The sequence below is a fragment of the Myodes glareolus genome, chromosome 10 (genome assembly GCF_982192425.1).
Source record: "Myodes glareolus chromosome 10, mMyoGla1.1, whole genome shotgun sequence".
In the NCBI taxonomy this organism is placed as follows: Eukaryota; Metazoa; Chordata; class Mammalia; order Rodentia; family Cricetidae; genus Myodes; species Myodes glareolus.
Window position 1 is genome coordinate 13,425,450 of NC_142035.1, and position 24,160 is coordinate 13,449,609.

General features: G+C 49.0%; 1 protein-coding gene across 2 annotated transcripts in view; it reads right to left on the reverse strand.

Moving 5' to 3' along the window:
- Positions 1–24,160, reverse strand: part of Eya2 (EYA transcriptional coactivator and phosphatase 2) — a 157,914-nt gene that overhangs the window by 85,063 nt on the left and 48,691 nt on the right. The window contains exons 1-2 of one of the 2 annotated variants that reach the window (XM_087911004.1): positions 15,861–16,123; positions 5,449–5,567 (exon numbers count right to left, since the gene is read on the reverse strand). In XM_087911004.1, the coding sequence (XP_087767130.1) occupies positions 5,449–5,567; positions 15,861–15,895 (154 nt within the window). In that variant the 5' untranslated portion in view covers positions 15,896–16,123. Of the gene's footprint in view, positions 1–5,448; positions 5,568–15,860; positions 16,124–24,160 lie in introns of those variants that run through there. The other variant, XM_087911005.1, reaches the window with a different exon arrangement.

Consider the following 24,160-nt stretch of genomic DNA (forward strand, 5'->3'; position numbering starts at 1 on the left):
CTCGGTCTCTTCTCATGGGGGCGCTTTGACAAGCGAATACTTCTTTTGGCCCTTGCAGTGGTGTTGCTGAGAGTAGAGGTAGATGGGAAACATGTCTCAGAGTATAATTTAGGGAGTCGGAAATATGCGCTCCTCTGTGGAAACCATCACAAGTTAATTTTAATGCATGTTAAGAGCGTAGCGAGGCAATAGCAGCCAAACTTTTCTAAAGCTGGTTCAAGTTGTTCTCTTAAAGGGAATTCATTTCTAGGTTGTTGCTTTTCTTTTTTTCTAAGGGAAAATCAGTAGCAGTAGGCATAGCGAGGGGCAACCAGAACACAGGGCAGACATGGGCTATAGAGGGAGCGTGTAAAGCAGAGGCTCACTGGGAGCCATGGCGGAATCCTCATTTCTAGAGCGGGATCTGAAGCATCCTCAGGACCCACAGTGGCCTCCTGGAAGCTGCTCGAAAGCGCAGAGAAGGAGCAGAAAGTAGATTGTGTTTCTTGGGTCAGCACCTAGCTCACTAGCTTCAGACTGGAGCTGGCCAGAATAAAACAGAAAAAACTCAGTCCGAGACAGGAGTGGGCAGGAAGTCAGAGAGTCGGGTGCCTGCTCCTGGGGGGCGGGTTCACCTCCACCCAAACGCTTGACGAGATTACGGCTGAAACTTTGCAGAGAAGCACCAACACTTTCAAAGAGGAATCTTCCCCTTGGCGCCTTGGTATTCAGAACCTTTACCTCTTCCTCTCAGAAAGCAGGATATGATTCAGACCCAACTATCGCCTGGGTAGAAACGAAGGAAGAACGAGATGGGCTTGCCCAGGGGCTACTGCAAGCCATGAGCACTGTGCTCACCTCAGTGCTGTCTATTTTATTTCTGAGAGAATCTGTTAGCATTAACTGTCATCTTGGCAATTAACTTGGAGACAAGCCTTGATTCAGGAACTGCCCAGATCAGATTGGCTTGCAGAAATGTCTGCGGGGGGGGGGGGGGGGAGAACGACACGTCTTGATTATTAATTGATGTAGGAGGAAATAGCCGCCATGAGTGGCCCTATCCCTAAGCAAATGATCCCTGGCTGTATTAACAAGGTCAGCCAAGCATGAGCCCAGGAGCGAGCCAGAGAGTGAGTCACCGAGCAGGGTTTCGCCATGGCTTCTGCTTCAAGTTCTTGCCCTGACGTCCCTCAGTGATGGGCTGTCACCTGGAAGTGTAAGCCAAACAAACCCTCCTCCTCCCCCCAAGTCGCTTTTGGTTAGAACAATTTTCTCCTAGTCACAGAATAGTGGAGAGGTTGCTGGGACACACCCAGCAAATCCCAAGCACAAATCCCAAGCATGTGGGATTTGTGCCTTTGGAGTGTTCTATCGGAGGACCGGGGAGGGCTTTGGAATGGAAGCTAGGGGAAAAGGGTTGAGTGTTTGGAGATTGATGGAATGTTCTGTGGGAGTTGGGACACTAAGAACACAGTGAGAGGTGTGGACAGTGGAGGCCTGGCTCGTGAGGTTTCAGAGGGTAGCAAGGTCTCTATCTGAGCCATTTGTGTGATATTTTAAATTAAACACCCATGCTTGCTGGTCAGTTGGGGTTGAAGAATCAGCCGTGATTAAAAAGAGACCAGATCACTGAGGTGAAGTCTTCTCTGTGCTTCACCGGGACGATGGAAAGTTATTTCCTCATGGCCGCACCTAGAAGCTAATGTTCAAGTGGCACCTGAACTTGAAAATGTATGTGCTCCCATGTGGTACCAGTTTTGAAGGCATGAAAACTACATGATTAAAGGGGTCACGGAGTGCAGCTGAGGCCTGGCACTGAGAGGCCATTGGCGAAGGTGTGGCCTCAGCTCCCTGGAGATGCTGATTCAGGATATTGGAGATGCTGGGATGTGGGATGTCTACCAAGGACAGAGACAAGGGTGGCGAGGACCTGACCTCAGGCTACGAGACAGGCTATGTGTGATGCAGATGGCAGAGCCGGGGAAGTGGGGGCTGCCCGAGCCCTTGGGAGTCTTGAAGATCACAATGAGCTCCAGATGGCAGACGCGGAGATACAGAACTTGGATCCACATTGCCGGGTTTTAGTTCTGCTTTGATCTGATTATGCAGACGCACCACCTTGGTTCTTCCTTTTGGAATAAGAAAGCTTGCAACTTGTAAGAGACTTTGGATTTTAAAAGAGACCTTGGACTTCTAAAGTGTTGAAAAATGTAAAGACTGCGGCTTTTAAAGCTGTAGATCTTCTATGATGTGACATTAATGTAAGGTCTTGGGGACGAAGGATGAAAAGTTTATGGTTTAAAAGTGATGTACTTGTGGGTCAAGTTGACAAGGTCAAGAAGGTCCTAGTTATCTTTCATTTCCAATTTGACATAGCCTGGAGTCAACTGAGAGAGGAACCTCAACTGACACCAAGGAATCGCCTAGATGGGTCTGTGGGAATGTCTATGGGAGATCATCTAGATTATTAATGGATGCAGGAGGGCCCAACCCACTAAGGATGTCACCCTCCCTAGATATGTGGTCCTGGGAAGTATAAAAAAGCTAACTGACAGCATGGATTGTGGTTTTGTTGAACTAATGGACAAAAACAGAGAAGATGCCTGCAAGCACCTAGCTTGCTTATCTATCTATCTATCTATCTCTCTATCTCTCTATCTCTCTATCTCTCTATCTATTATGTACACAATATTCTTTCTGCAGGTATGCCTACAGGCCAGAAGAGGGCACCAGACCTCATTACAGATGGTTGTGAGCCACCATGTGGTTGCTGGGAATTGAACTCAGGACCTTTGGAAGAGCAGGCAATGCTGTTAACCACTGAGCCATCTCTCCAGTCCCCGGACCTAGCTTCTTTTACAACCAGAACCCATCGTTCAGAATGAGTACTGATGCACACAAGAAGGGCTATAGATAGTTCAAAGGGATGATGGTGTTGATGGCGAGGTTGGTTAGTTAAAAGTACAGGTAACGAGAAAATTAAGATGTATGAATCACCTTATAATTTTCATGTGATAAATGAATATTATAGAGTAAAGCAACTTGAGCATGAGCCTAGGGCAAGCCAGAGAGCAACGTTCTCCCATGCTTTCTGCTTCGAGTTACTGCCCTGACTTCCATCAGTGGTGGACTATGACTCAGAAGTAGAAGACAATTAAGCTCTTTCCTCCCCTAAGTCGCTTTGGGCAGAGTGTTTCATCAGAGCAACAGAGATGAAACTAGAACAGAATCCAAGAGGAGGTTGCTATGACCTGAACCTCAGGGAGGCAAGAAACTGGGCAGGGGGAAGGTAAGAAAACTTTACTTGTGGTTCAAAGCTAATAGTGACTTGAAATTAGCTCATCCCTCAAGACTACTGTCTGCAGCCATGTTTCAAAACACACAACCACTCACCCACCCACTCAACCACTCATACATCTATCTGCCCAAGCACTCACCCATGTATCTACCCAACCATCCAAGCGCTCACCCATCCACCCACCCACCCATCCAGCCATCTGTCCATCTCTCTAACCACCCATCTAGACAACCACCCACCCACTCGCCTGCTCATCCAGCCCCCCACCTATTTATCCATCCATGCATCTAGTCACCATCCATCCATAATTCTGAAGGGAGCAATCTACTAAATAGAAGGACTTTTAAATGCACACGTGGGGATGAGGAGTTACCACGGGTGGATTCCAGGTGAATGCTTTGTTGCTGAGCTATGCCCCCACCCCTTCGCTCTGAGGTAGGTGCTCCAGCACTGAGCCACACCCTGAGCCCCCAGTTCAAAATGACATCCAAGTGTTTTCTGAGGTAGCAAAAGAGAAGGAGGGGAGGTGGAAGCCGGATTCACAGGACTGGGTTGGGAATGCACCCCTAAAATGACCCTGTTCTGAGGCGATGTCAGCATTTCTTGGAACCAGAGATGAGGAAGAGCCTGCCACAGAGTCAATTCTCAGGAACACTAAAGATGAAGGGGAGGGGGGCGGGGGCTTCTCTAAGGGACGACTGCCCCTTTGCTCCTGCCAGGTGGGAAGGTGGGCTGAAGGACCCAGCACCTCAAGGGAAAGCAGATCTTGAGGGGCACTTTTCCCACTTTTCCCAAAGTAATAGACTGTGCACAGTACACAGTGAAGGCAGAACAAAGGAGTGGCCTAGGGCCAGACTCCCACCCTGCCTCTGATCCCTGTGGTTAATCGACTCAGAGAGAGACAATGGTCTAGTTAATCATTTCCTATGACACCCCCGCCAGTGGGCCAGGCTGCCACACACCAGAACCTCATTTAATCCCCTGTATGGCACTCTACAGAGTGGGTTATTATCACAGCCCATTCAACAGGGGCGGAAACTGAGACTCAGAAAGATTGCTTGGCTGGGGAGTGGCTGGCCCGGGAGTCAGTTCTGGATTCCCCACTCCCACAGCTCAGACCCTTCCCAAGCTGATTTGGAGACACAGTAGGGAACTGGCCTGGGCCTCTAACCAGAAAGAAAACAATGAAGGTCTTTGACCCCTCAAAGAGGGCTGCTTTCACAGATGCTTGAAGATACCAGGAGAATTGCCAGTACCCCCTCCCCCACCCCTGCCTGGTCTCTGAGCCCACACCTTTGTGGTGAGATTTTGAACAGGGCTGTCTAACGTCATAGTCAGCATGCAAGGGCAATGCCATTCATTGTCTTGGTGACAGAAGAATTACTCGGAGAAGCCTGGATTTGTTCTCAAAAAGTTCCCTGGGATTTGCATCGGACACACGACCTTTTGGTTATTTGTGACAGTCCTGTAGCATTCCTGTCCCGTGACCTGGCATCACCCAGAGCCCAGAAAAGAGAACAAGCTGGGGGTCTGAGGACAGGGCTGGCGGTGGATCCCTGGGCACACTGCCGGAGACAGGGTTAAGTCCAATGCTTCAGCATGATGGCTGAATGCCTCTGCTCACCTCAGGCTCTACCAGGAAGGCTGACAAACCCAGCAGAGCAAACAATAGCTCAGATTGTTCTAGAGAAGACTAGTCTGGCAGCATCATTTGCCAATAATTTTCTAAACAACTTTAACTGTCTTCTGCTTCCTTGACTTCAACCCAACCTGAAAGCAACAGGCAGACAAGTTCTCATCTTGGGCACAGAATCCTGTGAACCCGACACCTGCTGGGAGGAGGTGATGGCAGCAGGGAGCTGAGGAACAGAGGTGGAAACCCAACAGGTCGTGCCTTAGGTAGGGCTAGGAATGCACCCAAGGCGACTGTCCTTCATAGCAAATGTCAGGATTTCTTGGAACCAGAGACCAAGAAGGGCAGCTAAGAACATGACCACGTATACCTGTCGCTTGAATGACAGACAATACTGTGATCCATGTGCACTCAACTTCTGTTCTAGAACCATCAGTGTGAGTGTCAGGTTTTGGGAAGGGTACCATGGGGACCTCCATCTGTCACAAATGAACAAGGCCCTTTGAACTTGTCCAGTCAAGTTTCCACAGAGGCCTACCTTCTCTGTCACTCAGAGCCCCCAGGGCAGCGTTGCCTTCGCTCCACGTCAGGGATTCCTTGCAGTCACTGCTTGCTGCGAGGCTGGGTGAGATCACCACTTCTAACATTGCCTTGTACCTGAGCGGAGACAAAGGGAAATGGGATTTATTCAGAATTATGCATCATTGCTAATGAATCATCTTTCTCTCCCTAAGGATGTAAATATCAAAAGCTGATTTCCTATTCCCAACCTTCTAATAGATTCCATATTATACAAATTCACAACCTTTTTGTCAAAATGGAAATGAAGTCCTTGCCCCTGGAGAGCATACCCATTCCATGAGAACGCCCCCTCCCGTGCTCTGAGTTTTCCCATTGGAAGTATTGTGTTTTGGTCTCTGTTCTGGATTGCCTTCGAACCGGGGAGACATCCCAGGGGAAGAAGGGGTGACAGGGGAGGAAAGGACTGGTATTTCAACTTTCAGAGACTAGAGGGGCTGGGGAGGGCACTCAGAGTTGGCTGTGGCTACGGTAGAAAAGTGGGCAATGTGTTGTTGGCACAGGTGGAGAAGGACGCAGAGGGCAGTCACAGTGTTTCACAAGTGCCTCTAGGATGGGCCCTGGCATCACAACTCTGTAGTCCCAGCTACGTGGGATGCCCAGGTAGAAGAATTCCATGTTCTTACCAGCCTGGGCTACAGAGCAAGTTCAAGGCCAGTCTGGGCAACTTTGTGAGATGCCGCTGCAAAATGAAAAGTCAAGAGAGGGCTAGAGAGCAGGCACTCGCTTGGGTTCCTCCCCTAGGACCTGAGCGCCTCTAGGTGGTGTGCCCTATAGCCCAGAGCAGCTACCCTTCTGAGAAAGCAAGCCCTGAGGCTGGAATTGCTTCAGAGTTTGACAGGTCACAGGGCTGGGGGTGGAAGTGTGTGTGTGGAACACACAGAAACATGGGGTTTCTTAACTTTTCCCCGAAGCCTCCCACACTGGCACTGTAACTATCTGCTCACTGGGCTGCCAGCTAAAGCTCACAGCATGCGGGGCAGCCATGAATGACCTAGACTTTAACTCATGATACTCACTAGAGAGTGCTGCTATTAGTCAGGGAGAAGCAATACTTACTGAGCATTTCTTAAGCTGAGGCCACCCCGGGCATAGTCAGTTAATACTGCACTGATGGACACACCATGGCCACGGTGGTCCACTATACCTAGTGGACCAGGTCCACCCCAGAAACACCACGGATTCAACTCTCCCTAGTTCTGATATTTGCTGACTTGAGTAAGTCTAAGAGACGGAGACCATGAAAATGCCTGCCTGAAAAGACCATGGTGCAGACTAGGAGGCAGGATATAGAAGGGACGAGCTTGAGGCAGCCACCAAGTGCCCATGCATCCCACAAGATGGGGCCTTGACAGAGCATGCTCAGAGGACTGACTGGCAGCCCATGCAGCATGGTGATAGACGATCAGAGTCCAGCAAAGAAGCAGAATCTATGAAGCCCCAAACACACAAGTCAGGATTGTACACTGTTAAGATGCATGAGATCAAAGGGGAACAGTATGGGCCGGAGAGAAGGCTCAGGGGTTGGGAAGGTGTACTGCTCTTGTTGAGGGGTTGGGAGGGTGTGCTGCTCTTGTTGAGGGGTCGGGAGGGTGTGCTGCTCTTGTTGAGGACCCAGGCTTGGTGCTAAACACTGCATCAGGAGGTTCTGGACCAACAATCAGTTCTAGGATCTATCTCCGACCTCTTAAACACCAGTACATACAAATGCACATATTTTTAAAGACCTGAAACAAAACAAGCAAGCGAACAAGCAAAAACCAGTACTGTGGATGGGAATGACAGACTGTGAACTCAGGAGGGGAGGGCTCGCTAGGGCTCTAAGCTGGGAAGTAGACCCTGGGAGTTCAGCTGGATCAGCATCACTTGTTATATCAGTTGAGGGTCTTTCCCTGAACAATCCCCTCGGCCCCAGGCCAACTCCAGCCTGTCTCCTACTCCAACCTGTGAACTAGGACTAGCTCTCAATTTTTTCCTGTTTCTTTCTTTGCAGCGATAGAGATTGGACCCAGGGCTTTGCAATGCAAGGCAAGCGCTCTACTATTGAGTCATGCCCCGGGTCCAGGTTGCCACATTTTTAAAGGGTTAATGAAAGCCAAAAGAATACTATTCCTGGGGCTGGAGAGATGGCTCAGCGGTTAAGAGCATTGCCTGCTCTTCTAAAGGTCCTGAGTTCAATTCCAGGCAACCACATGGTGGCTCACAACCATCTGTAATGAGGTCTGGTGCCCTCTTCTGGCCTGCAGACATACACATAGACAGAATATTGTATACATAATAAATAAAGATTTTTTAAAAAGAGAATACTATTCCCCAACAAGTGAAGATGATAGAAAACTAAAATGTCAGTGTCCACAAGCAAAAATCCAACACACTACAACCTACTGTCACGCCCATGGTTCCTATTACACTACAACCTCGGGGCAGAGTCCAGACAGAGACTGTGGGTGGCTCCCCAAAGGTGAAGATATTTAATGTCTGGAAGAGAAAAATTTGTACCAGGCTTTTTCTTTTGGGTCATCAACCAGGTCCCAAATCATGACATGGAGACTTCTTACTAGTTGGGAATGCTCAGCCTAGCTTAGGCTGTTTCTGGATAGCTCTGTTAACTTAAACTAACCTGTTTCTCTTTAACCACCTTTTGCCTTGGGGCTTTTTCACTTTTCTTTCCTTCTATATATATCTTATTTTCACTGCTTCCTGTGTTTGGCTGGCAGCCATCAGGCTTCTTGTCCCAGGCGTGTCCCTCTCCTTTTCCCTCATCCTCTTCTCCCCCCCCCCCCCCCCCCCGCCAGATTCCTTCTCCTGTTTGTTCTCTGTACCTCCCAGCCTTGCCCAGCCTTCCTCCTGCCTAGCTAATTGGCCATTTAGCTCTTTATTAGACCAATCAGGTGCCTTAGGCAGGCAAGGTGAAACAAATTAAACACACATTCTTACATTGTTGAACAAACGGGGGGGGGGGGGGGAGGGTTTAAACAAATGTAACATCTTTACACAGTTAAAGTAATATTTCACAGCATAAACAAATGTAACACATCTTTGCCCAGTTAAAATAATATTCCACAACAAAAGTCTGTCAACTGTGACTGCAAGCACACTAAGCAACTTAGTCTGCAAGCAAGGTTGTGGCTACACTATTTTTCTATTAGTTTCCTATACACTTTTGTGTATAGCTTTCGAAAGTGTATGGTAGATGTGTGCATGTGCACACTTGCGTGTGAGGGTATATTCACCCAAACAAGTGCATGTAGGGGGTATAGATTGATTGATGTTGGGATGTCTTTCCCTCAGTCATGTCTCTACCTTAATTTCTCCGGACAACATCTCACTGAGTCTACAGCTGACTCTACGGCTAGTCAGCTGGACAAGAAACCCCCGGATCCTCCTCCAGTCTCCTCCCCCAGGCACTGGGGTTATAGCTGTGCACCATGGCGCCCAGCTTTTGATGTGGGTGAGGGGGATTCAAACTCAGATCCTTGTGTTCTTCCAACAGGCACCCTACCCACAGAACAGTGCCCCTCAGCCTGAAAGTGCTTTATATATAGCTTTTAAACTGGCGAGAGATTCCCACACAAATCAATGGGCACTTGGGACTTTACACGAACAGATAGTTATTGGTCCTGTTGTTCCCACATACACAGGCATTGCAGAAGTGTCCAACTCCTTGTTCCCAAACTGCCACAGGCATTACAGGGTGGAGGTTTGGGTGTCTGCTTCCTTTCGCCCTGCGTGGTGGATTGCACCCTCTGCAGCAACAGACTTTGAGTCTGCCACCTGACTGTAGGTGACAGAAATTTACGCAGAACCCCCACCATTTCCTTCCTTTTCCAGGGGGTCAGGGCATAACAATTTTAAAAGACAGATGATGTAAAAACCCTGGTCCCCAGATGTCATCTCGCTGTCACTGAGTATGGCTATCAGAGGTCGGGGCGGCTAAACTGCCAAGCCCAGTTTTAAAACGGCACAAATTGCTTTCTTCCTGGTACTTAGAACTCGTAGAAATAGTTGGAAGGGCTTAACAAGACAACACCGCATGACAACCTAGGCACTTGCCTTCTCTTGGAAATGAGAGAATAGCCCCATGGCTTTGCTGGTCAAGGTACAAGACTGGCGTTTGCCGCTGGCCGTACCATGTTTGATTCTCATCCCCTTGGCCCCCCTCCCATTTTTCTTATTTACACGTCTTTCCGGTCCCCACAGTTGTTTGCTCTAGAGAGCCTGGGAATATATATTTTCAGAACAGACAGCAGAGAGACACGTCCAGTCTCTGTCACATGACTTGGGGAATTTACACAGTCCTGCTGGCACTCCTAAGAGCTTCCTCATATCCGAACGGCCCTTACTGACTTTACACTCCGCTGGGTGTTCGTCCTGGAGTCTCTGCTATGGGACAGAAAGTGATTAAAGCTTTGGTGGATTTTATGTGCTCTCCCACCTAAGCTGTCAGTGGCTTGGAAATCAATTCTGTTTTCCCCACAGGACCCAATGCAGTATCCGTCATCCTGTTACCCCATTAGCACCTGCTGGAGGGAAGAAGGGAGAGAGGGAGGGGGAGAAACAAGAAAGCTGGGAAGGTAAACTGCCCCCTGTTCATGAGGACTTGAATTCAAATCCCAGCAGCACGAAAAAAGTTGGGCATGGCGTGTGCACACAGTGCGCGCGCGCAAACATACACACACACACACACACACACACACACACAGTGACCTCAAGGATAGCTTGTGCTATACAAAATCCTTTGTCAATTTAAAAAAATAAAAAGAAGAAATTATACTTAGTAGCCAGCATCTTTCGATCGGATCAAACCTTTTCCTTCTTGGTTCATTTCCCCTTGGACTCTAGACAATGACTCTAATCTCTAGTGTATCAAATATGTAAATGTGGTCATTACAGACCATATGTAAATATAGTCACTATGCCGTCTTATGGATGGCACCTGCTCTAATTTACATGCTTGTTAGGCTTTTTGTCCGAAGATTTATTTATTCATGTATTTTATGTTTATGAATGCTCTGTCTTCATGCACACCAGAAGAAATCCATTACAGATGGCTGTGAGCCACCCTGTGGTTATTAGGAATTGAACTCAGGACCTCTGGAAGAACAGTAAAGTGCTCTTAACCGCTGAGCCATCTCTCCAATCCTGCTTGTTAGACTTTTATCTTCAATCTGCAATACGACTTTCAAACACATGCATTGCTAGGTGGAAGCCTAACTTGTAGCCACAAGTGCACCGCCGTGGTGGGGGCATCCAGGTAGCTAGCTACCATCTCTCACCCATTCCAGGCAATACTGCGATGAACAACATCTGGCTATTCATTTAAGAAATATCTATCTGTCTGTCTGTCTATAATTTGCATATACCTGTCTTTTGTATGTGTGTGTGTAGCATCAGGAGAGAATCTTGAATGTGTTTGAGACAGGGTCTTCTTGGCCTGAGACTTTGGCTTGTTGCCTAGGCTGGTTGGCCAGTGAGCCCCACCTTTCTAGCGATGGGATCACAACTGTGCAATGTCAGGGTGGGTTCTAGGGCTTGAACTCAAGTCCTCATGCTTGTGAGGCAAGAGCTTTACTGACTGAGTCATCTCTCAGCCCTGGATCCATGTATTCTTGAACTGCGCGCACACACACACACACACATACACACACACACCCCACACATGGAGCCAAATTTCCATGTGAACTGAACATTAGCTAAAACGTTAATGTTGATCAAACATTAACAGCCTGTTCCTTATAATTCCCACACTTTTTAAGACTCCCACCAGCCACACACAGGCTTCCAGTTTCACAGCCTGATGTTACATTTGTGTTGTGGTTTCCGTACAAGGCATTCTCCAGAAAGGCCGGTGCTGGAAGGCTTGGTCCCCAAGGAGATGAGGCACCTGGTCTGCGACACACTCTTACGTGGTCGGCCTCACCTCCCCCTCACAGCCACGGAGCCAGGCAGCTCTGAAATGAAGCATTGCTTCTAAGCAGTGAGTCTGATGAACACGCTTGGACCTTCCCAGAGCTCCACCCCACACACTGACAGGCAGGAGCAGCATTCTCATCTCTCAGATCGCTGGCATGCTGGGGAGAAGCGCATAGCCATTTCCTTTATTCTTGTTCATCTTTAATATTAATATCATAGCTTTTCTCTGTTGTTGTTGCTTAGGGTTTTTTGTTAACATGTCAGTGACACTTTATCAGTCTATTATTCTGCTGTAATTTTCTTTCTCTTTTCTCCCTCTGCTCCTTTCTTTGGGGCAGGGTCTCATACAGCCCTGGCGGGCCTGGAATGCACTGCAGAGCTGAAGTGGACCCTGATCCTCTGCCTCCACCTCCAGAGGGCTTGGATTACAGGAAGGGGCTGCTACTCCTAGCTTAAAATGACAACTTTCCCCCCAATGATGGGAAACCTTGCAGAGGCCAGGTAAGCGTCCATCATGGGTTACATCCCTAGTTCTGCATACTTGGAATTGTCCATTTCCTTCATTAAAAAGGTGTATTTTAAATTTTATTCTACGTGTATGCATAGTTTACCTGCATCTGTAACTCCAGTTCCAGAGGATGTAACTCTCTCTTCTAACCTCTGCGGGCACCAGGCACACACAGACATTCACGTGGCCAGCTCGGTGTTGATGCTATGTAGCATAACTTGAACTTCTAGCTCACTTTCTCAATCACAATAAAAACCAACACTAGGAAGAATGTTTTATGTTTTGTTTTGTTTTCCAAGACAGGGTTTCTCTGTAGCTTTGGAGCCGGTCCAGGAACTCACTCTGTAGATCAGGCTGACCTCAAACTCACAGAGATCTGCCTGCCTCTGCCTCCTGAGCGCTGAGATTAAAGGTGTGCACCACCATCTTCCAGCTAGGAAGAATGTTTTGAGGCATCTGAAGACAAGGAAGGCCAGGCTTGAGGACCCAGGGTCTTCGAGAGCGAGGGTGGTCAGAGTTAAGTCCAGCCTCTACCTTCTTTTCTCTCAAGACATCTACCAAGTCATGAGCTATAGCAACATGACACCTTAGTGTTTTCCTGTCTCACTGGGCTGTTGAGACAAATGTCACTAGGGCAGCTCAGACACAAAGGGAAGAAATCGTAGACAATGTGAGAGCTCGGAGTGCACCTGGAGATTGTGGATGGTGTTGCTTTCGGAAGAATCGCTGAAAAGCTGGGAGGGAATAGGAGAGAATCCAAGCAGAAAGGGGTTCCTTAGCAAGAAGCCAAGGATCCCTAGGCTGGTGGAGTTGGGAAGGCAGCTTAGAAGATCAGAGTGTTTGCCAAATAAGCCATGAAGACCTGAGTTCAAATCTTCAGCACCCATGTAAAACACCTGGATGTGGCTACATGGGCATCTGTTACCTCACCAGTATTGGGGGCAGAAACAGCGTTGCTAGGGTTTGGCGGCTGCCAGCCTAGGTCTAGGTTTAGTGAGAGACCTTGTCACAAGGGAAGACAGTGGACAGGAACAGAGCACTCGGTCCTTCTGTGGACTCTGCACATAGATACACGCAGGTGCACGCATGCACTGTTCCCGCCATGCACAGATGAAACCAATACTCCAGGATTTCACTGATCCCTAACTTGGAGTAAGAGCAAGACAAACAGAGACTGCACCGTGTCACATCTTAATCCCACGTTGGATGAAGGATTGCCTCTGCCATCAGCGCCTGCCAGAAGAAAAGTGTTTCCTCTAAGGAGGATGTAATCTCCCGGAGTTTCTGCATTGTTTTCAAACACAATAAACAAACAAACAAACAAAAACAAAACAACGACCAGACGTGTATAGAGATACGACCAAAGGGTCAGAACCCAAGACCGGAAGCCAAACAAACCCCATGAGAATCAGAGATCAGAGCCAGAATGGGCCTCCCAGTAACGGAAAACAAGGCAGAAAGAGTGGGCTGAAGACGAAAAGATGCTACTTAAACACAAGGATGATGTCAAAAGAAGTCAAGTGGAAACTTCAGAACTGCAAAATAAAGCGAGCGAGACTGAGACTACAGCGCAGAACCCAGCAGAACCCCAGAGAGGACTCGGCGGCGGAAAAGATCAGTGGGCTGAAGGGCCAGTCAGGAGAAGCGGCTCAAGAAAACTGGGATACAGGTTTTGACAAAGCACAGAACCAAGGCTACTCATGGTAAAAGAGCTACCATACATGTCACGGGGGGCACAGGAGGCCTGGAAAAGGAAGAAGGAAAACAGTGTTTTAGGGGAAACTGACATAAGACTGTCAGAGATGGATTAAGGATTAAGAAATTCTATAAAATCATGTAGGGTCTACACAGAGCTGATCATCCCTGGGCTTGGAACAGTCCAGCTGCTCATCCCTAACTTAGGGAAGGAGGAATAAAAGATATTTTAAAAAAATGACAGAATAATCGAAGCATATTCTCTAAAGGGAATAAAGACTTATGACTGAGTCGACATCTCAATATAGAATTCCATGCCGGCGAAGAAAAAGAAAACTCTTTTAAAAAATGAAGATAAGGATCTGGGGAGCTTTCTTAGTGGGTAGAGTGCTCACTGTGCAGACTCCAGCACTGTGTGAGCCTGAGCGACGGAGCCCAGACTCCAGCACTGTGTGAACACGAGGGACTGAGCTCAGTTCCAGCACTGTGTAAAAGGCCAGGGGTAAGAAGAGTGTCTGTAACTGGAAAGCGGGGGTGCAGGGACAAGGCAAACTTCAGGGACTTCCTTGGCATAGCCCAAACAAAAAGCTTCAGGTTCAGCGAGAGATCCTGTCTCAAAGAACAAAGACGACCAAGGCCAAGCCCCGATCTTCTACGTGCACAGACAAGTGGATGCATCCATACATACACATACTCATATACCTCAGACACAAGTGAAAATCAAATACAAATGAAGCAAGGGTTGTGCTTTTGCCATCAGCAGACCTACAGTACAAAATGGCGTGTGGAAGCATGATGACTCAGTAAGGATGCCCAGCGACACACAAGGGCAAACACGCTCAGTCTGGCTCGTCTAGAAAACGCACATGTGCTAATTATTGACATCAAGAACCATCAGGGGTCCATATTACGATTTTTACAGTAATCACTTAAAGAATGAAAAGGAATGTAACCACTTATATTCTCTTATAATAATATTAATATAAGCAGAATAAACCTTCTGATTACAAGACAACGGTTGGGCTGGTGGGATGGCTCAGGGGGTAAAGTCTCCTGCTGCCTGACAGCGCAAGCCTGCTGACCTGAGCTCAATCCCCTCGATGCATGTAAAGGGGTGGAGAAAACCCACAAAGTTGTCCTCTGTCCTCCACACGTGTCCTTTGACATATGCTCCCAATTAAAATAACAGTAACAACAGAGATTATCAAATCAGACTTTTAAAACTGACATGCTTTGTATGAGATTGCTTTGAAAGATAAAGCAAGATAACCTGGAAACATTGCAAGAGAAGCCAATGGAATAGCAAACCCCAAGCAAAAAAATAATTGGGAAAACCCACATGATATAAACACGAGAAAAGCTGGAACAATTCCAGACAAACTTTAAAATAAAAACCACTGCAACAGACTTAGAGGAATATATATATTCTGCCAAAGAATCTATTGATCAAGGTATAATTTGTCAAATATAATAATATAAATTATAATAAGGTAAGAGTGCTCTTTCCAGGTTCATTTCCCGAGAACTGGCTCAAAATAGCGATCAAGACAGCTAGCTGAGTCTCTGCTAGACAACTCAGGACCTCAAATTCAAACACAGGGTAAAAAACAGTAAAGAAAGGGGCTGCTGAGATGGTACAGTGGGGAAAGTGCCTGCCACAGAAGCGTGAGGGCCTGAGTTCAAATCTCCAGAGCCCACATAAAGCTGGATATATCTCTAATCCCAGGGCTCCCCCACTGGGGGCAGAGACAGCAGAAGCTTCTATGCCAGCTAGCCTGGGGTGTGAGCAGAGAGCAAGAAGCCTATTTCCAACAAGGTGAGAGGTGAGGACCAACTCTTAAGGTTGTCCTCTGACCTCTACCCAAGCTCCTTGACAGAACACACAGACACGCACACACACACACACACACACAGAGACACACATACACACACAGAGAGAGATAGAGACAAACAGACAGACACAGAGAGACAGAGACAGAGACAGACAGACAGACACACACACACAGAGACAGACAGACACACACACACACAGAGGGAGAGAGAGACAGATACAGACACAAACACACACAGAGACAGACAGACAGACACACACATTTTAAGAAAGAAAGAAAGAGAAAATTTAAAAGGAATAATAAGCACCATTGACTGAGCCTGATTCCCTGACAGGCAATGCAGTTCAAACAAGCCGGCGGTGGCATAACCAGACTCGGCGGTAGGAGTGTTAGAGACCGCGATCCTACTGATTGACAACTGACCTTTCCTGCTGCCCACTCCAGCTCCAGCTTCCCATGCAGACAGATGGGCTGATCTTCCACACGAGCTCTGGGAGTTGGCAAAGTCAGAAAACTCAACATTCTGTCACAGCTCTTACATGGCGAGCACCCGCACACGCCAGGCAATTGCCAGGATCTGTTTCCTCCAATGCTTCCAGTGACCCTGGGGGATGAAAGTACCTGCCCCACGTTTCCTAATAAGTGATAAACCCAGGTTCAGGTCAGAGCCAAGCCCGGGCACTGGCAACTCGTGAGTCATTCCTGCTTGCTAAGTGTTTCCTGTTCTGCTGTGGTTCTACACGGTGAGTTTGTGTTTTGTGAGCTGTGGTTTTGTTAGTGACTTTCTGGGGAGGAGGAGGTGGAGGAGGAAGGCAGACCTTTTCAGTGTCTTGAGGAATTTGAAGAGCTTCGCCTGACTATGTTCTCATTTTAGAGAAAATAGAAGTTAATAAATCTTCCACTTAAGAAGCGTTCACTTTGGGTCACTGTCAGCTTGTATCATCCTGCGAAGCAGGCAGAGATGATGCCACCAAAGTTCACAGTGACCTGGCCTCTTAGCGAGAGAACTGGGACTCACTTCACTCTCAGTCGGCTTCCAAAGTGTGATCTCTGAGCCACAGTGTGCAGGAGAATGGGTTGAGCTCTGGGGCAACAGGTGTAAGCAGGGTGGCCTGAGTTCAGAGCCCAGCACCCATGTAAAAAGCCAGGGTGCGGCCCCGTGAGCTTGTAACCCCAGTGCTGTGGGAGACACAGTCATGAGGATTGCTGGGATTTGCTTTCAGCCAACTTCCAGGCTCATGAAGAGATCCTTAGCCAAAGGAAAAAGGAAGAGGGAACTTGATAGAACAGAGCATCCAGCATGCTTCTCTGACCTGTGTGTGTGCATTACACAGGTGCACATACCTGTACACATATAACACACAGGCATCCATGTGCACACACACACACACACACACACACATACACACACACAGAATAGATCAGGCTTTGAACCCAGGTCCCACCTTACAATAAAATCTATTCCCTAATCTACAGAGTCCCAGACTTGCCATCTGCTACAAGGGCTGAACCCTCAGCTACCCCCTCTTATCAGCTGTATGGCATGTGACAAGCAATGAAAACCTCTTGAGCTTCAGTTATATGGATGGAGAACTAATAGAATCTTCTAGGCTGTCAGATTATCCTGAGGATTTAATCAGAGAGAGCATGTGCCAGAGAGTGAGCTCCCAAGCATGGCTTAAGACACACTCTGTGTCCCATGGTCAAGGACTATAGGGTTCACTGAGGAAGAGGGGGGACACTGGGACTTGAGACAGTCATTGCCAGAAACCACTGGTTCTTCTGCAGTTCAAGAGAAAAAGTTGAGTCCTGCAATCCATGGGGTGGGGGGCTGGTATCTTCCCTTCCAGGCTGCCTCCCCAAAGGCCTGCACCAGGGCAGCAGCTTCTTTCTTTGCAGGGGTGAGGGAACAACCTATACACAGACAGGCTTGGAAGGGAGCACGCCTGCGGAATGCATTTGCAAAATTCCACCCCAAAACAAAAACCTTTTCCCTGCCTTGGGAACTCTGCCGCCCCCACCTTCAGAACCAACTCTGAAATCAGCAGGAAAAGGCTTTCGAAGGCCCTGCCTCTTGGCCTTCTGAGGGAGGGGCTGCTGCTGTCTGCTGGTGCTCCATTTATTACCCTTGTCACCACCCCGGTCCCCAGGGGTTGAGGCACTTTGGGGGAACCGGGGCTGCTCAGGAGCAGAGCTGACAGCTGGAGGCTGGGGGCGGGGCGACTTCAAAGGCTGGCAAGGATCAAAAGCAGATGGAAGGTTCCAGGCGGTGGCTCCTCACTCACCTTCCCTAGTACAGGGCTACCTCGGTTGAGCATGGGGGGGGGGGGGTGCTCCCTGGGAGAAAGAGAGAGGACAGATGGGCCAGGCGGGCTTTGGAGAGGGCCAACACTCCCCGTCCATGGAGGGCTTGAAATCGAAGCCTGTTGACAGCAATTACAGGCTTCTGGGTAGACAGCTGTGGTCCAAACTCAGCCTCGCTGGCTGCTTTATCCCCATTTGATTTCAATTGCAAAAGCGCCTGCTGATCTCTGTCAGCTTGGGTCTCATCTCCCTATGATGGGGACAGGTGCTCACACAGGAAGCAGTCTTCTCCCCTCTCCTGGAGCTCTCAAGTCTGATCCTTAACCAGGTTCTGCCAAGTTCACGTCCATGGCCATCAGTTCCCGGCCACCACCTCCTCTGGCCCGGAATGTTGCTGTGGCCTCCACACCCATCTCCCTGGGGCCACTCTGGCCTCCCTCCAGTGTGTTCTCTGTGACAGCTCAGATCTGAGCCCCCTTCACTGTCCTTGCATGACCTCAGGTTGTTTCCTGTTGTTCTTGCCTTGAGTAAACCTTTGAACCAACCTTACTTGAGTATCTCCTTGTCGGGTCTTGTCGTGATACCTCTCCTAAGAGGCTTTGCATGTGCTATTCCCTCTGTCAGCAATGCCAGTCCCTGTAGCTCACTTTCAAAGGCCTCAGTTCTCTTATGTTTGTCCTGAGTGGGGCTCCATCCCCATCTTTTAAACTCCACTCGTTATGTGGTGTGTGTGTGTGTGTGTGTGTGTGTGTGTGTGTGTGTGTGTGTGAGAGAGAGAGAGAGAGAGAGAGAGAGAAAGAAAGAGAGAGAGAGAGAGTATTTAATTTCCATCCGTCTCCCCCACCACACAATATAAGCCTTTTAATAGCAGGGATTTTGTCTAGTTAAAAGGTCCCCCTGCTAGTCCCCAAACCTCCTACGGGGATTTTAGTAGTGGTTTTCATAAATATTTGCGGCATGATAAATGAATGAACTCTGTGAATAAAGGCACCCATCCAGCCAGTATTTATTGTGTGCTTGTTAAATGTGCCAAACTGCCCGGGTCACAGCTTTTATTTGTACTGGTCACAGCTTTTATCACCTCCCCAGACACGGCCTTGATTAACATCACCCACCCACCCACTCTGGCTCTCTATCTGGAGGGCAAGTGCAAAAGATTGAGAAGTAGATGCTACTGCCCCCCCCCCCCACTCTAGGAGGCAGCAATGGTCCAGATGACTTGAGATGCCACTTCCATTAAGACTTCTGCCTGGCTGTCGTTCCTGGGGTGGTTCTGAGCAAGAGAAAGGGGTGAAGCAGGCACGCCTAGAGCTGCTACAGGGAGAGGGAGCCAGGGACAGCATAAGGGAATGTGGTGGCAGATCCCACCTACAAGGGCCCTCTTCTCGTAGCGACAGTCCAGAGAGGGCTCTGCTCTCCCAGCTCTGTTGGGATCCTGCAGCGGGTGACTCCACATATCCGGAGTGTGGACACAGTGGACACAGACGACAGAGACCAAGGCCTCTACTTGATTAGTCAGGAATTGTTTGCCCCTACCCCACCTCATGCCTTCCCCCCGCATCTTGTGTAGTCCCTGTAGACCTCACCTTTACCTCCCAAGTGCTAGGAAAACAGGCATGTGCCACCATACCTGGTTCACTCAGTGCTGGGGATGGAACATAGAACTTCCTGCTGCCTCAGGCATCTGAGTACTGGGATTACAGATATGCCCCTGATAGGAATACATTTGATCCATGCGATTTAATCTTACATTTCCCTGCCCTCTTTTTTTTTTTTTTTATCTTGTCTATTAAATACTTCGGTGTTAGTCAGTAGGCAGTGGCTCACACCTTTAATCCCAGGGCTCTAGAGGCAGAGGCAGGTGGATCTCTTGAGTTTGAGGCCAACCTGGTCTGCAAAGTGACAGGACGGTCAGAGCTACACTGAGAAACCCTGTCTCAAAATACCAAACCAAACCAAACCAAACCCAAACAGTACCAACCCACCAGCCAATCAAACAACACCTTGGGGTTCATTTTAGGCCACAATGCAACTATGTAGTTGGCTCTTTTCATTGCCATGTAGAATCCAGCTACGCTGCCTGCAGCCCAAGACTTGGGCTGGGTCCCCAAGTTTCCCAGGTGGCTTAGTTAGAATGAATTCCCGTATGGTTGGAAACAGCTTCTTGGTGCACATTCACATGCTTCTCCAAGAGTGATCCCCCCCAATTGTAATTCCTGGGGTACCTGATTTCAAACTGTATAAGCTTGCACAGTGTTATTGAGAAAGGGTCTTATTCACAGCATTCTCCCATGCCATTATCTGACCCCAAACTCGCAGTGACCTGCACATTCAATGGCAACATCCCACAGCCACCAAGCTGGACTCTGATGATGATCCTGGGCTCTCATAAACCCCCAAATGCTTGTGGTCCGTTCCAATTATTTCATGTATTTTAAAGGGAGGAGGGAGGTTGTGGGATATTTGATCACACCATGAAACTCCGAGACTGTTAATAAAATTTACCCTGTTCAGTAAGCCTTGGGGGTCCTCCTGTCTCCACATACTCGGCACTGGGATCACGTCTGTGAGTCACCATGCCCGATTTTTATGTGGGTTCCAGGATGGAAGTCAGTTCCTCTGCTTGCGCGGTGACCATTTTACTGACCAAGCCACCATCTTCCCACCCCCACAGTGTTTACAGGTGACACTGACTGATCTGCACTTCCCCTTGATACACTCTCCTGAGCAGCCCAGGCACAGAGCCCGCCAGAGCCTGTGACAAGCTCCCTGGGTGCCTGTTTTCCTCCCCAGATCTGCTGCTTTCCAGCGCTGCTTGTCTCAGAGACCTTGATTTCCTCAGCAGTCAAATGGTGACACAGACAGCCGGCTGGTAGCCTTTGCTGAGGGCTCTGGTGAGGGCGTCATGGTTGACTGTCAGCAAAATTCTGAGGACAGAATGCGGTACAGAGTCATAGCCTCATTTTTCTGTCCTCTAGAGAGACAGCACTGAGAACCCAGCTGCAGAAGGAAGTCCCCTCAGGGACCACAGGCGCTGACAGGCAGAGCTGGGTCAAAGCCCCTAAAGTTGGTCTGTCTCTAGGATCAGGCCTCAGATGAGAGCAGGATGGGTTAAGAGGAGACCTGTTCTGTCAAAGTGGCCTCAGAGATACAAGAGGCATTGCCACTGCAGGGCCAGCTAGCTTTCAAGTGTATGGCTGAGTCTTGGGGGATGTACTGGCCTCTGTATCCCGTACCACACACATCTTCATACTTCATTCTTGTGATTTAATAGAGCAGCATTTCTCAGTGCTAATGGAAGCTGAAACCAGCTTTGGGGATGTCCCCTGGGCCAGGCAGAACCTGCTAGAGAAAGGCCAGGCCCCAGAGACTATGCCATAGTGTGACCCAGGCCGGGGGCTTAGGCTAATGGACTCCCAACTTTGCAAAGTAACTTTAGCTCAGACACAAATGTGGGCTGAACAATTTCTGGGGTTTGGGAACTTCTGGTAGGGAGTTAGTGTGGGGTGGGGAGATGGTTCAGTCAGAAAGTGCTTCCATGCAAGTGTGTGAGTTCTTGTTAAATTCCCAGGACCCACGTAAGCCAGGCACGGTGGTTTGTACTTGTAGTCTAAAGTGCTGGGGAGATGGCAGCTTTCTGGGACTCACTGGTCAGCCAGCCTAGGCTAACCAGCAAGCTCCAGGTCCGAGTGAGAGACCATGCTTCAAAAATAAGGCCGACAGTCCTAAGGACAACTGAGGCTGACCTCTAGCCTCCATGCATGTACACATGCATGCTCTCTCACACATACCCTTGCATAATATGAACACACACTCCAAAGCAAGCAAAGTGAAAGAGTGAAAACCAAAAAACCAAAACGAGAACTGGAGAGAAGCAGAAACTAGAAGTTGAGGTATGAATAAGTCATCATGTAGCCACCACAGAACTCCCACTATGTGCTCCCAGGACAGAACTCCCACTATGTGCTCCCAGGACAGAACTCCCACTATGTGCTCCCAGGACAGAACTCCCACTATGTGCTCCCAGGAAGGAACTCCCACTATGTGCTCCCAGCATAGAACTTCCACTATGTACTTCCAGGACAGAACTCCCACTATGCGCTCCCAGGACAGAACTCCCACTATGTGTTCCCACCACAGAACTCCCACTGTGCGCTCCCAGGACCAAATTCCCTGGAATCCAGAGGGTGAGAAGGCAGATGGAGCCACAGCTCCCGAGAGCTAATGTTCCATGGACTCCACTGCAGACCGTGGGATTACAATGGCTGCTGAACCTCACCTGTTGCTCCTCATTTTGTGCGTCAGTCACCATCTCTCTGAGTTCTCTCTGAGTAGGACCATGCTGGCCTTCAGTTTGTGATGCTCCTGCCCCAGCCTCCTTAGTTCCAGGATTACAAATGCTCCCCCACTTCCCCACACCCAGCCTGACAGCTTCTCCTAGTTGAAGAAGTGCAAAGCAGAGGCCAGAGAGCCAGTTGTCCTGGTGGAAAAGGAGCGCATTATGCACCAAGCCTTGGCCCACGGTACAAAAAACATGGGAGAGGAGGGAGAGTCACACACTGAAGGCCTGGACAGGATGACAACTCGGCAAGTGGCTGGTGACACTTTCTGGGGATGGGATTGCCCTTTGGGGGGACACCTGGCAGTGTCTGGAGGTTGTCACAGTTTGGGGGTGGGTGGCTCTAGTGGTCAGAGGCCAAGGGTGCTGCTAGATACTCCACAGGACATGGGACAGTCCAAAACATGGAGTCACCTGCCCAAACTGGAAAGGTGCCACGGTTGAGAATGGTCTTTTAGAAGAGCGCTGGGTATTGGGGCAGATAAAAGTTTCAAATATCAGTTTGGAAATTAGATTTTAAAGTGGAGAATTTAAATTTTAAAAATTAATGAACAGAGAGCCAGGGAGGTAACTCAGCTGGTACAGGGCTTGCATGCAAGTCTGAAGACCTGGGTTTGGATTCCTAGAACCCGTGTAAAACCCAGAAGTGTGCACCTGCAAGTCCAGCACCGGAGAAGCAGAGGCTGGAGGACCCTAGACTAGAGAGCTCACACTCCATCAGCACAGCCGAGACAGTGAGCTCCAGGTTCAGTGAGAGACCTTGGCTCAAAAATAAAGTGTAGAGCAGCTGGGAAGGCAAGCAACATACCTTCCTGGCACAAGAACATGCAAATACATATCTGCCCATATGAGCATACAAGCACATATCTGCCCACATGAACATGCAAACACATACCTGCCCACACAAACGTGCAAACATCTGCCCACATGAACATGTAAACACTTATCTGCTCACATGAACATGCACGCGTGTGCATGCATGCACACACTCACACACACACAAGAGAGAGACAAAGACGGAGAGAGAGAGAGGCGGGGTGGGGGTGAGGAAGCTAACTGACTGAGTGAAGACAGCCCCTAAGATCCAGGGTAGGCGTATGATAATATTCTCAAGTGGTCCCTTGTGGGGTTTCCTTTCTTTCGGGGGCCGAGGCCCTGGCAGCCCTGAGGCTTAACCAAGAACACTACCTCAGCTGGACAAATGTGTAAGAGAGGCCTGCGTCCATGAGAAGAGCTGTCAGGAAGCACTCACACTGATGAAACACCAGGTAAATGTTTGCCATCCCAGGGCAAACACAGAGGGAAGCTAACTGTGCAGAAGATGTGTATGGTGGCCCAGGAGGGTCAGGTGTCAGGTTCCTGGCCGAGTACCTTGTGCATCTCTTGGCCTCATGGTGTTTTAGGATTGCATACACCCGACTCAGTGAGAAGGAAGGAAATGGAGAGAGGCTCCCTTCAGATGGCTTCATTTTATCCAAGAGGGGCTTTTCTCATGACTTCCTCATGTCTCATTGGCTAAACCTACGGCCACACCTAGCTAATCATTGACAAAGGGCTTAGTCTCACCATCCTCTATCCATTCGGCTGAGAAAGTGGTCAAGCAAGCAGGACCGGGACTCTGTAGTCCTGGAATGGGGACAGGGACTGCTGGCTGAGCCACAAGACCCAGCTCCACCAATCCTTCCCTGCTCTGGCAGCGTTACCCTGTGTCACTTCAAGCAGTGAGCTTCTGCTGCATTTCAGTCTGTGTATAACTGCTCATTCCCTCTGGCCTTGTATCTCGTTCCCCTCCCCCACTGCTAGGCACTGCTACCCTGCCACCGCTTCCAGGCAGCCCTTCCCCAACACTCCCACCGCCATTACCAGAGTGGTTTGCAGGGCACCCCGACTACCGTCTCGTGGGCCGCGAGTCACTGCTGTGGTGGACAGCAGGGTGCACCCTTGTGTGATACTCACCTCTCCTTCCGGATCCTGTACAGTCCACATAAGCCACAGGTACTTGGTGTGCTGAGCTGATTGACAGGTGCCCAAACACTGCAGCTCGGCGAGAACCAGAAACAAAACCAGCAACACAGTGCAT